The 17,563-nt window shown below is 44.9% G+C and overlaps 1 protein-coding gene across 4 annotated transcripts in view; it reads right to left on the bottom strand.

The window, feature by feature from the left end:
* The window catches only part of PPIP5K1 (diphosphoinositol pentakisphosphate kinase 1), a 38,696-nt gene that overhangs the window by 8,820 nt on the left and 12,313 nt on the right, over window positions 1-17,563 (bottom strand). Inside the window, exons 19-29 of one of the 4 annotated variants that reach the window (XM_012728556.1) lie at window positions 17,056-17,197; window positions 16,399-16,622; window positions 15,962-16,089; window positions 15,635-15,749; window positions 15,071-15,178; window positions 14,368-14,484; window positions 14,050-14,214; window positions 10,559-10,649; window positions 7,577-7,702; window positions 6,805-6,867; window positions 1,567-1,704 (exon numbers count right to left, since the gene is read on the bottom strand). In XM_012728556.1, the coding sequence (XP_012584010.1) occupies window positions 1,567-1,704; window positions 6,805-6,867; window positions 7,577-7,702; window positions 10,559-10,649; window positions 14,050-14,214; window positions 14,368-14,484; window positions 15,071-15,178; window positions 15,635-15,749; window positions 15,962-16,089; window positions 16,399-16,622; window positions 17,056-17,197 (1,417 nt within the window). The remainder of the gene's footprint in view (window positions 1-1,566; window positions 1,705-6,804; window positions 6,868-7,576; window positions 7,703-10,558; window positions 10,650-14,049; window positions 14,215-14,367; window positions 14,485-15,070; window positions 15,179-15,634; window positions 15,750-15,961; window positions 16,090-16,398; window positions 16,623-17,055; window positions 17,198-17,563) is intronic. The other 3 variants (XM_012728557.1, XM_004687861.2, XM_012728558.1) reach the window with 3 other exon arrangements.

The raw sequence follows: 17,563 nt of genomic DNA, 5'->3' as shown, positions 1-17,563 counted from the left end.
TGGAGTATAGGCCAAAGTGGGGGGAGGGGTGAGGCTTCACCAGAGACAGAGTGGGGAGTAGAACAGGTGGACGGACTGAAATACACTGCTGAGGGGAGCAGCGAGTGAGACAGGAGAAATCTGCCATGTGGATCAGTTCCTTGGCCTGGGATCTAAACATTGCTGCAATGGCTACCAGGTAGCCTCATACTGCTGGGTCCTAACCCCTTGCACCACCAAGATGTCCAGGTACTATTTTCTTAATTTCCTTTTTGAACTATCTGCTTCTGGTATACACAAACACAACTGATTTTTCTGAGTTGAACCCAAACCCCACAACTATTCTGAGATTATTCATTAGTTGTAAAGGTTCTCTGTTATTTTTTGCTTTCTCTAGGACTTTCTCTTCTTTCTACAAATAGAGATAATTTTACTTCCTCCTTTCCAATTTTGATGCTTCTTTTCCCCTTGGCCTAACTGCTTTGCTTGTAACTTCCAGTCTAGTATTAAACAGCAGTGGTGAAAGTGGGTGTCCTTGTCTTATTTTGGAAGTTAGGGGAGAAACTTTCAGGCTTTTGCTATTGCATATGAAACTTTAGAGTCTGTTTTATTATGGGCTACTGTAATTAGTTTAGCAGCTTTCCTAAACTATTTCCATAAATAAAGAAGAATCTTTATCTTCTATAAAAATTTTTTTTTTGATATGTGTAATCTCTGAAGTCTCTTTTCCTATAGCTTGTGTTCAGCTTTGGACAAGAACTTCCTTGATGCTAGGAGCCAAAAGAAGGGAAGGAAGAGGAAGTGGAAAGAATGAGGAGGAAAAGGAAGTGAAGAGAAGTAGAAGGAAGGGGAGCTCTCCCAATCTTTGCACATTAGTTTTACATTGAAGACTCCTTCAAGACATTGCGAGACTATTTCTAACTCCTCCTAAACCTTCACTTCTGCTTGTGCTGAGTCTAGAACCAGCGAGAGGTTAAAGGATAGGGTCTTCGCACATCTTTTTTGTACATGCGTCCTTCCCTAGATGAGTGCAAATTTTCAAGTATACATGGCTGCTTTTATATATTTTTTTAATTTTCACATAGAAGAATTGGAATGTAGGTCAGAGATCCATGGGGGTGAGAGGATTCACCAGAAACAGAGTGGGGAGCAGAATAGGCAGATCAACTGAAATACACTGTTGAGGGGAGTAGCAGGTGAGACATCAGAGGTCTGCTGCACCCTGTGGGTCAGCTCCCTGGCCGGGGATCGAACTCTGAAGTGGCTTCAGACAGCTTCAGAGTGCTGAGACTTAATCCCCTGCACCACCAGGGAGGCCCCTCTTGTTTATTTTTCAATGAGAACCTCAGAATTGGTGTGTCTGACTTTAGAAAATAGCTGTATTTTCATTGGATCACATTAAATTTACAAACTGACTTGGGAAGGAGCAAGACATCTACGATACTGAGTTTGCTTTTATAATTAAACATTTCTTAAGTCACTTTTGTGTATTTTGGGAATATCTATCTTTTAAACTTATTATTTATTTTCGAGGAAGTATAGAAGTGTAAGCAGTGATAGGGACACAAGATGAGAATATTCCCATACCTGCAGAAGCCTGTGCTGGAGCATCAGTGTGACGCTGGCAGACTCTGCTTAAGAACTCACTCACTTGACGCAGGGAAAGGGCATTATGCAGTGTTTCCAGGGGGTAGATGGTAGGCACCATGGAGCACCCTTCAAATCCTGTTAGAAAAGAGATGGGCAAAGTCAATGTTATTCTTGCCAGATATACCACAACTGGCCAAGGAAGAGTGGAGAGTCCCTAACAGCCACCAGAAGAGTCCGTGGCATTTGGAGTATGGGGTACCCAAGAGTCTCAGGAGAGGGAATTATTTAGAACTCCAATAGGAGTCTGTTCCTCTCACCTCTAGATTCCCTGAAAAGTCTGTGCTGCTGAGGCCTCCATGTGAATCAAATCACCTCTCATTCTACCTATGGAGACCCTGCAAGTCCCACAGAAAAATCAATAGAATCCCAATAGGTAGGGGAAACAGCTACATTGCTTATTCTTTCTGGGGTTATAAAACAAACGTCCAGAGGAAAGGGGTGGAATTGTTGGTCTAAAATGAAATAGGGAGGTCATGGAGCTGGGAAGAAACAGTATATTTCAGGGATCACATACAAGAGAACCAGATTAAGGAAGAGGGCATGAAATCTGAGGAAGGGTTCATGCAGATTTAGGATATAGGTAGAAAGGCTAGAATATCTGAAAGCAAGCTTGAAGACATGCAGTAAACATGAAGCTCAGCCGGGGAAAATCACATGCATGAACAAGCTAGGGGATGGAGGTTCTTTCTTGGTCATTTCTATCACGTCAAAGCTATTCCCTTCTTCTCTCATGGGAAAACCCCAGACTTGCTAGTATGTCTATTCCATCAGTAAAGTGAGGAGCCCCCCCACCACCCCCAGAAAAAAGAGTAGCTACTGATTCTCTACTTTGGACCCAACAGCTTCATTACAGGTAGCGTGAAGGGTAAACCTGGTTGTGTAGCCCTAATATTAGGGACTGTTGATGAAAAATATGTCCCTACTGGAGGTTCAAGAAGCACACATCTCCACTTCTTTCCTCAGTCCCCAGTCTTCCCTATGCCTCCTCTATACCTACTCAAAGGGGATAACGGTAGGTAGGACAGCAACATCTACAGAAGACATAGCTTTCTGTTCATCTGTGACTATAACCTATAATTCAAAAAGATTATACCTGATTGTCTAACTTCTAGCCCTTGCTTGCTTCAAAGATTCTACTGTGCCTTAATATCCCCCTATACTCAAGTGGGGAGGTCAGGAGAGATAGAGTCGTTAGCTCCTCAGTGTGACTAGAAAAATATTTGGATTTGAAGATGGTAGTAGTAGAGGATTATAGAGATCAGAACAGATTCCAGGGCAAGAGACTGTTCCTGTACTGAACAGAACTGGGAATGGGTAACCTTAGGAGGCAGTGAGGAAGGAGAACAGGAAGGGGATGAGCAGCCAATGCTATAGCTACCAGGCAGTCTGGCCCCAATCCCATCCAAGCAACTAAATGCAAGTCGCATGACCTAGGGTAAACAGGAGAAAGGAACAGGTGCTCTCTCCTGCCAGAAATGCAATAAGCAAAGCAGTCAGTCCCAGCCAGGGTAGTGGCAGCAGCCAGCTTGGTGGCAGGGGGTACCGTAGAGGCACTCGGGGTCATCCTGGCCTGAGCGCAGCCAGTTCCGGAAGAGGCGCAGGTGGTAGGAGCACTGGTGCAGGTGATGCGCCAGCGTGGCATCCAAGGAGACTGGCCGGCCCCCTGAGCAGTCTGAGGAAAAACTGCGCAGCAACCGGACCACAGGGTGCTGGTCATCCAGCAGCTCTGGAGGGGGTGGGGGGATCACGGCAGGAAGCACAAAGATAAAGAAAAAGAAGAGGGAGAGACATTGAGGGGGTACTGACTGGCACAAGCATTACTGAGAGGTGGGGACCACTCAGCTCCAAGATGGGCTAAGAGAGAAGCAGAGATGGTCTGCTTTCCTGGGTATATCTTGCAGGAAAGAAGAATGCTGGCCTCACACAGTGAGTCTACAAGAAGAGGCTAATGAGAACTCATCATACAACAAGGCCTTCTCCTTTCTCGTTGCACGAAATTCAGTCAGGGTTTGCGGACAGCAGTTATATTCTGAGGGGGCGTGGATTGGCTCCAGGGTCCCTGATCTTTTTGGGTAAACCCTACTTAGGGCCTGCTTCTCAGAAAAAAAAGGCATGAGTTTGGGGTTGCGATGAAGGTCACTCAGAGAAGTGGGTCAAGAATGGTTCAGGCTATCAAGATAAAGCTTTAAGCTAAAAGGACCCTTAAAGGTTAAGGACAGGCCCTCTGGACTAGACTATAAGATAGCCACAGGTAAGGCTGTAGCCACAGATAAGGCTGGTGGAACTAGGCAGCTTTCATAGGAGATTGGCAGGAAACCAGGTATAGGAGTCCTTTTAAAACAGAGTGTGTAAAATGGAATCAATCTGTGAAAATGCCAATCTTGATTAATTATCCTTTACTCTTGCTCAAATACACATATTTAAAATACTATTTGCTAAATCTCAGGACTTTGGAAACACTATCTATTACAGAAGCCAAAAGTTAGAGAATTTAAAAATTTCTTCCCACTGCCAGTGAGTCTAACTGCACTTTATTCAGTTTAGTGAGTGGAGAAATTTGGATCCTGAACTGCTCACTATTTTAGCTGCTTGGCAAACTTTGTGGATAGATGCAATCCACTCACAAAAGATCGAAGGCAGTGAAAAGGGTTATAAGAAGAACAGTAGGGAAAAGATCTTGGGGGAAAGGTATGGGATTTAAGACCTGATGATAGAAGGAAGAATCAAGGTAGCTGAGGATGACTGCTCAGAACTTCCATGCCAGAACTGGTTCCACATGGTGAGCCCATGAGATTATGGCTGGAGACTTTAATTTGAAAGTCAGGAGAGGTTTCAGCTCTATCCAGCCTAGTCTGGTCAGTACTAACTGTATCAATAGTCACAGTTATGTTGGTCCCTACAAGATTATGGGTTTGGCAAATCCAGTGGGGACACTCTGACATTCTGGATGAGGATGATTCACAGTCTCTTTCCCATTGTATTAGTTCAGTTTGGTGCAATTTGCGTGTAATTTAGTGATGGACCATACTTGTACACTTGATATAGTCATAGAACGTGATAGAAGCTTAAAAGAAATAGAGGCAAGGATGGAGTGGGAGATGTTTTCCTATCAAAGCGAGGAGGTCACATTGCCTTGCCTCCTTTCCAAAATGAGGTCTGTGCTATTTCTAAGCCAGACATCATGGTAAGGAGGTGGTGATGATGGAATGATAAGCTGTTGTGGCTCATCACCCACAAATAATTTCAGAGCAGCCACCGTAATTGCTGGGTCAGTCAAGCAAGATTTGGTCATGGGTAGAGCCCTCATGTTGTCCTGATAGCTGAATTAAATCTAGATAATCTTCAACAAGAGAAATAAAAGCCCTACATTTTCCCCTCTCCCAATAAGCATATCCCAGATTCTGGCTTCTCAAGTATTTTAGCCCCCAAATTTAAGTACAAAAAGAACAAAGGCCAAAAGACCCCTATGGAAGGGGGTATTGGAGGAAACCTCAAATTTGTTCTCCTACATTAGCCTTGACTTGTTTAGGTCTTTTTTCCTCTCCTCCTTTTGATAAAATAATTAATTCATATTTTCTTCAGCTGGTGAGGATGCTAACCAAATTTCAGGAATCAACATATATAGGCTTGAGGATCTGTTTTATGAATTTAGGTCTTTTCTCACAGAGTCTAAATACTAAGAGATGGATGATTTAGCTCTACATCAGGGGCCCATACTCTGTACTCTAAACTATATGTCTCGTAAGTACAAATTCCAGGCTGTCGGGTTGGGTTTGGTGCAAGTGATTCTCTCTGGAGATGACTGTGGCAAGTAAAGGCCAGAAGAGCTTGAAGGCAAACGTGTAGGCACAGCCATACAACTCTGAATGAGGAGCTCCTGTCACAGGTACAAAAAGGATTGAGGTGGAGTATAAACTTAGCAAGGATAACCAGTCAACCTCAGGAGAGATTTCAGCAGTGCCTAGGGGAGAGATATGGTCTGGTTGGGCTAAAATCTAGCAGATTCCACTGACTAAGGAGCAGGGAATCGGCACCTAGAGGTTTTTCCAGTCAGGGAAATCAGGTTAAAATTACCTCCCTCGATGAGTATTAATTCTTAGAGAAAAGCAGGCCATATCTACCAAATTGGATTTACCTTGAAGGCATGAAACAACACAGAGAAAAACTAAAGATGTGAAGCATAAAACAGGGAGTGAGCCCTGGGTTCTTCTCCCATACTGAACAGAAGCCACAATCCTTGAGTTTTTGGTTTACACAGATCTACAAACTCTCCCACCTTAGTGTGGGCAGACCCAGCTCTTCTATATTCTTGAAAGAGTATTCATTCCTAAGCTCCTCGAGAGTCCCCAGCAGGCCTCCCAACTCTTCACCAATCTTCTCTGAGACAGCAGTTACAGGTAGGCCAGGGCTATGTAAAAACCACATGCAAAATCTTAAGGTACACCATTTTCCCTTTGCCTACTCCCCCTACTCCTCTTTTTTCTCTTGTATCCCACATGAGCCTGGGCTCCTGATTTCTAGGCCCAGGTACTAGGTTAGTAATAACATAAAGCAGATGTCAAGAGCACAAGAGCCACACAAAATACACACAATGGCAGGAGACAAGAATATGGAGATGGGAGACAATCTTGACCAATACCCTTATGGCAGGCTTGAGAGCTGGAAGCCGCAGCACTGCTCCAAAAGGGAAACCAAGTAGTCAACCAGCCCAACAAAAGTGTTGAAGAAAAAAAACAGCAAGATCAAAATTATATATGCTGAGGTCTGGGAGTAAAATAAAAAGAGAGAGAAATGGGGATGATCCTAAGAAACAGTCTTCTCTTCCTAAGGAGAATCGTTATGGTGTTTGCACAAAGCCCAGCAGTAATGTCACAGGAAAGGGAGTGGAATAATTCATGTTTTGGTGACTGCTGAAAAACATGACACAATAATGATGACAGTGACTATGGAAGTAAGACCCTGAGTTACCACAGGAATGGGCAGCCAGGCTGCAGCCAGGCTAAGGTTTGTCACAAAGGATATGTCCAGTTGTGGGGACACTTAGTGGTTCACTCAGAGACAGCGAGGTGTCAACACAGTGAAAAAAGAGGCAAAGTTAGTGCCAGAACTCAGAGGTTAAGTATCTGGAGATGACATGGGTGAAGAGGAATGATGTTGAGTCAGAAGCAAACGTACCGTTAGTCGGATGCTTTGCAAACGACACAGAAAATCTTTTTACGGCCGGGACAAACAAGAGCTCTGGGGAGAAAAGACAGCATGGGGATTATACCCACCCCACCCCACCCTCTGCTCTGAAATTTGAACACAATATACCCTGCTCTTTTACAGTTAGTTACATAAATTGCTCCCTTTCCCGTGCCTTAGATCCCTCACTACTGCATTTCAATCTTTTTCTTTGGTATAATCTCCTCTTAGGAATTCATGCGCCATCTCGATCACTACACGACCCCACAAACACCCCTAATTTTACCATCACATCCTTTTTTTTGGATCATTTGGGAATAAAATCTTTGTAGAAACTTGTATCCCTTCTCCCAACCTCATTCTATATCATCTTTTCTGCCATAGCATCTTAGCTGAGCAACATCCCCACCTAGATTTCAATCAAGCTTTCACTGCATACTTCCTGACCATGGATCATTCTCCTTGGTCCTTACCCTATAGGCCAGAATCCAGGAAAGAATACAAAGGTGGAGTTAATTGATGCAGCAGGGCTATATGTGGGAGATTATGAAGGGATAAGCAAAAATAAGTAGTACTTGTATGAAAGAGGGAATGCAAATGGAGGGGGCAGGGGGTCTTGTCTCCTTTTCCCCTCTACAATTTGTGAAGAAACCTTGTTATAAGGCTAATGTCTGTGCCTTCTTAAGCATGTATAGTTCTTGAGCTGCATCCTTGCTGGGGGACAAATGAAGAAAAGAGTTGCCCCCAAAACCCACCCACATACCATCTCGGTGCTTCAGACTGGCAGGTGGTAGCTTTTTGCCATGGCTGCGGGCGTAGTCCTGAAGATTCGGGGCACTGGACGAGCCGCCCAGCACAGTGGTGCTAAACAACCCTGTGCATTGTGAGCCTGCAAAGCCGGGAGTATATTAGTAGCTATGCAAAGCTGCAATGACTACACAGAAGTAAATACAACTTCACAAGACAACGCCAACACACATACACATAGCCATTCAGAGCCACCACCAAGGGGCGCTACACATAACCACAAACAGTTTTCACTATTGCCCATAGCCACACTGGGCAAGCAAAGTGGGCATTTTCCTGCAAATCTACAGGGCAGATACAGAAGCTGCTACAATTACAGGGTTAGTCACATTAGAGGACTCAAAGCTACTAAGAGGCACAGTCTATGTGCTCCAGGTGGCACTCAGAAATACTAAAAGAACACTCCCATCCCCTCCCCATCTCCCTAGATATAGTTCAGCCTTCCTGACCCTGGGTATAGATAGGGTTTGAAGAATCTAATAATCCCTTACAGTTTAAAAGAAAAGAGCTTTGATTGAAGCTAGAGACCAAGTTTGAACACAAAGCTCAAACGTCAAATTCTTCTAAGTTCCAAGTTATCCTAAATTCTTCTAATTCTTCCCAAGTTTTTCATATAGCATTTGCACTCTTCTGCCCTCCTTCAGGTCTTTTAATCTTTCTCAAGAAAGAAAGTATGAAATTCACTGGATCTGTAAAACTAGGAAAGACTCAAAGTTCACCTAGTTCAACCTTCTCATTTTAGAGATGAAGAAACTGAGATTCAAAAGGAAATCTAATTTGCTCAAATCATACAATTCATTAGAAGCTGAGCTGCACAAGAACCCAGATCTCCTGACTCTGAAGTCAACTGTGTTCTTTTAGAAAATACATCTTTTCCTTTTCAATCAAGAAGAAACAGGGCATTCATTTTGAAGAAGATGGGCACAAATTCAAAGGCATGTGAAAAGTCAGGTGATTATATGCAGAACATGCCTACTATGTGCCCCACACTCTACTCAGGAGGAGGGATTGATGAGCAGAAAACAACAACATAAAGACTTGTTTTTCTCTATTCTTGAAAGTTTATTGTTTTGCAAGTGCTATGCTCAAAGCAGATGCCCTTGCAGCAATTTCAGAGAAAACTCTACTGCTTACCAGAGGGGTAAATAAATACTTAAAGATTCTCTAAAGCACACAAATCAGGCCAGTCACTGTCACAAATATCAGATCAAGAGTAGGGTTGGGATTCCATGGTCCCCTCTCCTACTACAGCCACAATGAGGACAGTGTGTGCGGGAAGAGACCAGGCTGACACTGTGTTTGTAGAATTTCCCCCTATTTCCAAGTTCAACTTATCCAATATCCGTAACATTCATAAAGGAGATGGATAGAGTGGAAAGGAGATCAGTATCCCTTGAGCACACAAAGATGGGCCATGGTTTCAGGGCTCCCTGGATTTCAGGGTTACCACAAAAACCAAAAAGCTCAGATGGTTGATAATCTCCTCCCTGGAATTCAAAACTGCTCTTCTATGAAGGAACTTCTACATTTTAAGTTCAAATAGCCTTTAGGATGCTGTTCCAGAGAGTAATAAGTGTTGCTAAATAGTAATAAGTGTTGCTAAATATGTCTGCTTTTCTTCAGAGAAGCTAAAACTAGCTGGCTCCATCCCAGACCACCCCAAGTTTTGTTCTACATTTACTTCCTCTGATGAATAATTTTTCTGTGTAGTTCTGCCAATCCTGCTCTGCCCAGTCCTCAGATCAACTCAGAGGGTAGTCTCTACCTTACCCCAGCCATCTGTCTACCAGTACTCTGTCTTATTCTTGATAGCACTCCCACTTAACTGGACCAGACACACAATCCTCTTTTCTACCCTACCAGTTTTTATTGTTTCTGGAAAAGAAGTCCAGACTACAGAGCTAGATTTTGTCACTTACTTTTTTCACCCCCAAAACATCTACCTCATTTCAGGGATCTAAAAGGCAACCTATTTCCATAAAATTAGTCTGAAAAGTTACCAAAATCTTCTCTCTTGCTAGTCTAAATGCTGACTATTTGGGGGCTAGGATATTAGTGCCAAGGACAAAGGAAACAGAAAAATGAAAGTAGCTAAATGGAAAGGATAAATAGGACAAGACAGAAAGATAGGGAACCAAGTCCAGAGCCCACAGGACTATCTCTAACCAGCAGTTGTAGTGACTGACCCCAAGGCACTGTGATCAGAGACAGCCCCTCCCATGGACCACTCCCCTGCTCCCAAAGAATACAATACCCTCTGAGGCTTGGTCCTTCCTGCAGTCTGTGTTCTTAGGAAAGGTTGAATGATGTTCTCCACCCCTCTCCAGGAATCAAAAAAATCAAGAGACATTCCCTCAAAGTCCTGAGAGAAGCCTCGCCACTACACCAGTCTCAGATTTGTCCCTCAATTTTCAGGAAGGAAGGAAAAAAAATTACAGGATTAGGAGGGGATGAAGGGGAGAGCCTGGAGTTAGGAGGGGCCAGCACAGGGCTGTAATAAACACAGATCCCAGAGGAAGACAGGGCACAAGTTCTCCAGATGAGGACCCTGACTCTTACGGTCACAAGTACCTCTTTCGCTTTGTCTCAGACACTCTGAAGATTCAGAGTCTCCATGGCCCCTTCAGGTCTGGGCTAGAGTGGAGGGACAGATAAGGAATGAGAGGGGAAGCCAGAAAAATGCCCTTTAGCCAGAGGAATGGGGGGGGGGGGTTGGTATAGAAAGTCAAAAGATGCCTTTCTGGATTGGTAGCAATCATCTGGGATCAAAGTTCACAGCTAAATATGGCTTCTCCCAATTTCTCTTCCCTGGATCCACTGACAGTTCCATGGGCTGGAGGGCCCCAACTCCCACGACTAAGGTTTCCCACAATAAAACTCTGAAGAACAGACAGACACCCCGTCCCAACAACAAGTAAGAGATGATGAAGAACCATACCTAGGCCACTCTGTTTCATCTCTGTCGGTGGCCGTGAAGATGAAAAGAGTCGGTAGCCACCAGGCCTTGAGGATGAAGTCTCAGAAAGTACCTGGAGAAGAAGGACTATAGATTACCATTTTGCCACCTCCACTGAGAACTCTTAAAACCCAGGTCCTGAATTCCTGCCCCTACAAAGCCAAGTTGCGTCAGAAAGAATGGAAGAATAGAAGGACTTTTATGGAGGAAGAAGAATGAAAATGGCACCGAGAAAGTACTTTGTGTAGGGACAGAGAGCACTTCTATTTTCAAGATACCTGACCCCACAAATCTGAGAAATCATTATTCAACCATTCTCAATTCTCAGGAGAACAGGGTTCCTTAATCTTAGCTGTCCCTCTGCAGGGTTCAGAAAGTCAATCACATGAACTCAGCTACAATAAGAAATATAGTCTGGTCACCCTCTCTTCCTTCTATGGGACTGTGTGGCCACTGCTGCAATACTCAGTTTCTTATTTGAACAAAGAAGCCCATCCCTCCACTCCTGGCGACATGGAAGAGATTTCTAAAAAGGTCACAAGGACCTAGTCACACAACCCCCAATACACACACACACACCCCACCTAGATTTGAGTCCCCAGATCCCAAAAGGCAGGAGAAGAAGATGAGGTAGGGAAGGACACCTGTGTGCAGGACGCCAGGTGAGTGGTGGACACAGCCCGGGGCTGTAGGCCGATGGCTGGGGGAGGCCGGGGGAGGTCTCCTGACCTCCTGCGGCGCCGTCCCCGCAAAGGGATCAGGTCCAGGTTCCCTGTGCACTGCATGTTCATGACCTGCAATCAGACCCGGTGGAAAGCCGGTCACGGCTCCTTTACCCCCCAGGTTCCCAACAGCCTTTTGGGCAGAGTTAGTGATATGGCTGGAAAGAATGACAGCCTAGAGCACAGCTGACACCAAGGTCATAAATTTTGTATTCTAAAACAGTCCAAAAATATGAGATGACAAGAAGAGAAGAATGGATAGGGGGAAGGGCTGGGGTTAATAAGGAAAATACTGCCAATACTTATAGCACAAGCAGAGGGGCCTCTCTTATGGCGCAAGGAGTTAAGTCCCAGCACTACGAAGCTATTGGTAGCCACTGCAGCACGAGTTCGATCCCTGGCCAGGGAGCTGACCCACATGGCCCAGCAGACCTCTCCTCTTTTACCCGATGCTCCCCTCAGCAGTGTATTTCAGTAGACCTGCCTGTTCTGCTCCCCACTCTGTGCCTAGTGAATCCTCTTACTGCCACAACTCTGACCTACACCCCAGCTCTTATACATGCATCAATAAATTTAAAAAAAAAGAACAAGGAAAGGAAAAATTAACATTAAAAGGCTGTGTGACCAAGGAACAGAAGATTTTCTTACAACACTAAGGAGGCTATCTTGGGCAACCATCACCCTGAAAGAGCCACAGTGTAGGCAGCATTAGTAACTGAAAAGAAGAAATATGATTACAACAGGAAGCTTTCTGCAGACCTGGAAGAAAGAAGTCAATCTAATTAAGTCTGAGAGCTGACAGACAGAGAACTCTACTTTGCTTGTCACATAAGCACATAAAACAAAAGAAAAATGGGGGATCAGGCACAACAGTGTGAAAAAGGCTAACAGATCACATGAATGGAGAAGATATTTAGATGTGGAGGAGCTGTTTATTGAGGGAAGATTATGTGCCTTTCTGTCCATGTGATCCGATGTTATAAATCTTGGATACTGTGTACACTGGGTACTAAGTAAGCTTACACTGCAAAGAAAAAAATGCTATATACTCCATCTAAAGGAAGTCTGAGTATTTATTTATTTATTTATTTATTATTTTAAAGATGTATTTGTGCATACAGAACTGTGGTACAGGCCAGAGGCTCAGGGGCAGTGAGAGGCTTCACCAGAGACAGAGTGGGGAGCAGAACAGGCAGATCAACAAAGTACACTGCTGAGGGGAGCAGCGGGTAGGTCAGGAGAGGTCTGCCATGCCATGTGGTCACCTCCAGGGTAGGCGGGAATCGAACTCATATGGAAGTGGCTTTAGCTTCTCAGTGCTGCGCTTGAACCCGCCTTGCCACCAGGGAGAGCCAAAGTCTGAGTATTTAAAACTTCAAGTCTGGGCTCTCCCTGGTGGCACAACAGGTAAAAGCACCGCATTATGAAGGTCTCTGGTGGCACAACAGGTAAAAGCACCGCATTATGAAGATCTCTGAAGCCACTGAAGCATGAGTTCGATCCCCAGCCAGGGAGCTGACCCACATGGCGTGGCAGACCTCTTCTGACCTGCCCACTGCTCCCCTCAGCAGTGTACTTTGTCAATCTGCCTGTTCTGCTCCCCACTCTGTCTCTGGTGAATCCTCTTACCCACCACACCTCTGGCCTGTACCCTAGTTCTGTAAGCATAAATTAAGACATCTTTAAAAAAAAACAAAAAAACTTAAAGTCTACCTTAGTATAATCAGAAAAAAAAGGAAAGGCCAGGAGAAAAGAGACTACAGTTCGTCTTCTCAGCTTCCTTCAACATCTGAACTGAAAACCTCTGGCCCAATTTTTATAAATTCTAGATTCTTCTGAATGAGCCTGAAAATGAAAAGACCAATTTCTCTAAGACAAAGAGTTAGCAGAGAATCAGGTGAATAGATTCATCTGTCAAAGCTAGACCCAAATCAGAAAGAGTCTCTGAGACAGAGATAAATCATGGGGTCAAAGAGGAAAAGAATCTTTCCAGGAAAAAGACCAAAACAAAACCCCCCAGGAGAGTGAGTTGGAAACAATGTGAGGTTTACAGCAGTTCCTTCCTCTAGGCTAGAGAAACAGAACCTGGACTGGAAACAACCTCCAAGAATAGCAATACATAGGCCCTCACACATAAACTTCCTCATGAGAACACAGGGAACACAGATTAATCTCCAGGCCAGATTTTCTGAGATAAGAGCAGAGAAAACCCTAGAAGATTAAAGTGCCACATAGCTGCTCCTGTCTGAAATGCAATAAAATGATAGAGAGGGCCTGGCTTTTCATATCAATTGTATTGTGATTATTGTTACTATTTACTGGGCATCGACAAGGCTGTATTGTATAGATGAAAAAAAACTTGCGACTGGGAGAAGTTACCTGTCCAAGGTCACACAGCTTCTAAAGTATTAGTCTGGATTTTAGCCCAGAGATTATGCTGTTCTTACTACATTTCCTTTTAAAGAACTGCCTTTCCAAATTCATACAGAGACCTTCTCCTTAGTCTCATCTCTTAAAATCCTTATCTGTCAGGTACCTCTCAGGGGCAAGTCTTTAACCTCAGAAGTAGCAACCAGCTTAAAGGAGCTTTATTGGGAGACTAGCTGTGAAAGAGATATTAAGTAAAACATATTCATTGTGTCAGGAGGACTTTGCTTAAGGTCCCAAGAATACCCTCAAGGGGATTCAGAGAATACATGAGCGTTGTCCTATAAGCATTTTCACCACTTTCTCCCAAGTCCCTCCCATTACCTCCATGGAGCCAGCTTTTCGGTTACGGATGAGGGGTGATCTCCTTGGGAGGCCAGGACCCTCAGAAGGCTGGGGTGAAGTCTGCAGGGCCCGGTCTGGCTCATCTGATGCCTTCCCTGGGCACAGGTTCTCCATGCTGCCTTGGTCTGTTTTCATCTCCTCATTCTATTCAACCGGCACAGATAGCAGGAATTAATGGCCTCCAGTCTCCTAATCATCCCAGACTCCCCAATCCTTTTACCGCCTAGTACTGTTTCTAAATTTTTCACCCCTACATTCTTAAATCTCCCAGTCTCAAACCCTGGCATTCTGACCCACCTCGGAAGAGGCTGGACGGAATCCATAGCCAGCTGGGGCACTGCCTTCTTCCTCCACACCTTTCACTCCAGGGCTGAAGTGCAGCTCCACATGGAACCGTTCCTCTGATAAAGGATCCTATGGGGGTAACACCAGGTGAAGGGGCATTGGAGAAGCTGGATATGTTGGTAGAAGATCAGGCAGGGACCACAGAGAGGAACTCAGGAAGAATCATCCTCCGAGGACACTGAGGGTTCAGTGTCCTACCCCATGATCTATAATTTCCCTTTGACTATGATGTTACAGGAATCTTATTCCTTCACCTTCACCATCTGAGATTTACTACTTCATATGACTTTCCAACTTCTACTTCTACAACCCTCCCCCCCCACACACACACCTATACTAATTCTGTGCCTTGAGCAGCACATTTAAAGATATCTTTGTGGAGATGAGGTATATGTGAAAAAATGTTTGCGAGAAAAAGACTCATTCTAACATCATCCCAGATTCCATCCCCCCTCCTCCCTAATGCCAGGACTGTGGCATCAACACCATTCCAACACACTCTTTTTTGTTCTAGTAGGCTGCTCTGCATCATGCTGTGCCTAAATGCCACACCTAGCTGGGTTCTTCATATTCTAAGGGTAAGAAATACTTTTTTGAAAGGGAATGAAGGAAAAAGAAGGTGCCCATTGCTCATTCCACCTTATTAACTCCTCACCCGTGTGTTGTCCTCATAAAGCATGATGACAATCTGAGTCATATAGTTGAGCTCTGAGATGGCACTAAGGTAAGCTAGTGCTCGCTGCCACTGTGCATCCTGGGTCTCCTATCAAACATAAGGGGAGGCAAGTCAATACCATAAGACAAGGGAGTCAGGGAACAGGCAGGGAGAATAGAGAGAAAGGGAATAGAGAAAGCTTCCAGTAAAAAATTGCATAAGGAAGAGTTAAAAAAAAAAAAAATGGGGCTCTCCCTGGTGGTGCAACAGGTTAGGACACAGCACTACAAGATAGCTGCAGCCGCTTCCATGTGAGTTTGATCCCCAGCCTGGGAGATGACACACATGATGCGGCAGACCTCTCCTGACCCGCCCGCTGATCCCCTCAGCAGTGTACTTTGGCAGCCGGCCTGTTCTGCTCCCCACTCTGTCTCTAGTGAATCCTCTCACCGCCCCTGTACCTCTGGCTTATACCCCAGTTCTGTATACATCAATAAATAAATCTTAAAAAAAAAAAAAACTTGGAAAAAATGTTCAGGCTAAAGGAAGAAAGAGGATCCTTACGTCAAGAAGTCCACCATAACGGAAGACACTGAGTAGGGAGTGGACGTGGCTTTCACTGGTGAAATAGAGCCGTGTTCGAACATGGCGGCCTGGGGAGAGCACTCCTCTGGAGTACCTGAGATAACAACTAAGTCACTCACACTGTTAGATTATCGTCTTCCCACCCCTACACAGACTCCCTCCTCCCATCTCAAAGACTTCTCTCCTTTCCATCCCAGGATCCCTTCTATTCTTGGTTCCCGAGCTGTCCCAGCCTGGACTCCCCCAAGGGCTCCCTGACATGCCCCTCCCTCCATCCAGCACTCCCTCCTCCCAGCCCTCCCTCACAGGGGATGCAGCTTGTTGACAGACTCATCCTCGTGGGTTCTCTGCAGGTCAAGTAGTATCTTCCGCAACAGTGGAAGACAGAAGCCCACAGCAATTTCCAGTTTCTCCTCCCGACTGATCCCGTACTCCTAGAGGCCACAGGCCAGGAATAAGTACCTTAATAAATTTTGTTCTCCTCTTGCCTCATAATCCCAGGCCCAAGATCCTGTCTGGCTTCACTTCAAATCTAGGGCTTCCTTTATATCCATGACATTCCCCCTCTCCAGGTTCTCTCAGTTAGTCTCTGCTATTTACTCAGAGCCAGAGTAAACCCTGAGAATTCTGACAACTCAACTAATTTCTTCTCCTGGTCCCATGCCATCCCTCCTTTCTCCCTTTTCTCTTCTTCCTTCCCCAGTGCCCCTATCCCCAGGCTAGATCCTTGCTATGAGACACACCTGGGGAATGACCACATCAGCCAATGCCTTAGAGAGACGAAGCAACTCTGCTGTGCCTTGAAGTCCCAGACTCCCATTGTGCTGCACATCGTACTTGACACAGTCATAGATATCAGGGATCTTACTGATATCATAGCGCCCACTCTTCTGTCGAAAGTCTCGCTCTAGCTTGCTCCAACGCTGTAGCATTAGCTCAAGTGTCTCACTGTGATAGAGCTGCAGGTCTGGAAGAAAAAATAAAGTCAAGATTTTACTTCTAATAACTATGAAGTAGAACCAGAGAGATGCAAATTCCTTGTCCCCCATATTTAGCAAATGACACAGGAGTACCTGAGAAACCATTCATAGCTGAAACCTTGAAGGAGAGACAGTTTTTTTTAAATTTATTTTATTTATGCATACAAGAACTGGAGTGTAGGCCAGAGGTGCAGGGAGGGTGAGAGGATTCACCAGAGACAGAGTGGGGAGCAGAACAGGCAGACTGACGGAAATACACTGCTGAGGGGAGCAGTGGGTGAGATAGAAGCGGTCTGCTGTGACATGTTCCTTGGCTGAGGATTGAACTCATGTCACAGTGGCTGGCAATAGCTTGACAGCACTATGACTTCAACCCCTGGGCCACCAGGGAGGCCTAGAGACAGAAGTATTTATACGTACCTGCAGACTTGGGGTCCTGCATCCGTTCCCGGATCTGGTGAGTGAGGTTTTCAATCAGGGCAAATACCTGATCACAGACCTTCACAGGATTCTGAATGACAGCCATGGAGTTGAGAAGAGAAGTGCTTCCAGTGGGAGCCAACTGTGGGGAACAGAGAGAAGAAAAGCAAAGTAGACTCACTGCCAATTGCCCAGATTCCTGTGAGTTTTTTAGAGACTGCCTGTAATACTGACTTGTTTATTGGCTCATTCCAGCAAGCATTCTTAGGCTACTGGGCATACTAGCAGTTCTAGGACTTTCAGATGATTGTGTTCTAGCACACAGTCATCAAGGAAGGGTTGATCTTAAAAGTGTAGGAGTCCAGAGGATGTAAAGCAGATGGAGGTTCCTTTCTTGGGGTTGTAAAATATACTGCCTAAATGCCACACCTAGCTGGGTTCTTCATATTCTAAGGGTAAGAAATACTTTTTTGAAAGGGAATGAAGGAAAAAGAAGGTGCCCATTGCT

This window comes from Condylura cristata, unplaced genomic scaffold (genome assembly GCF_000260355.1).
Source record: "Condylura cristata isolate star-nosed mole 26May11 unplaced genomic scaffold, ConCri1.0 scaffold00023, whole genome shotgun sequence".
NCBI classification, from domain to species: Eukaryota; Metazoa; Chordata; class Mammalia; order Eulipotyphla; family Talpidae; genus Condylura; species Condylura cristata.
The sequence above is the reverse complement of the archived record's forward strand: the minus strand, read 5'-3'. Positions and strand labels throughout refer to the sequence as shown.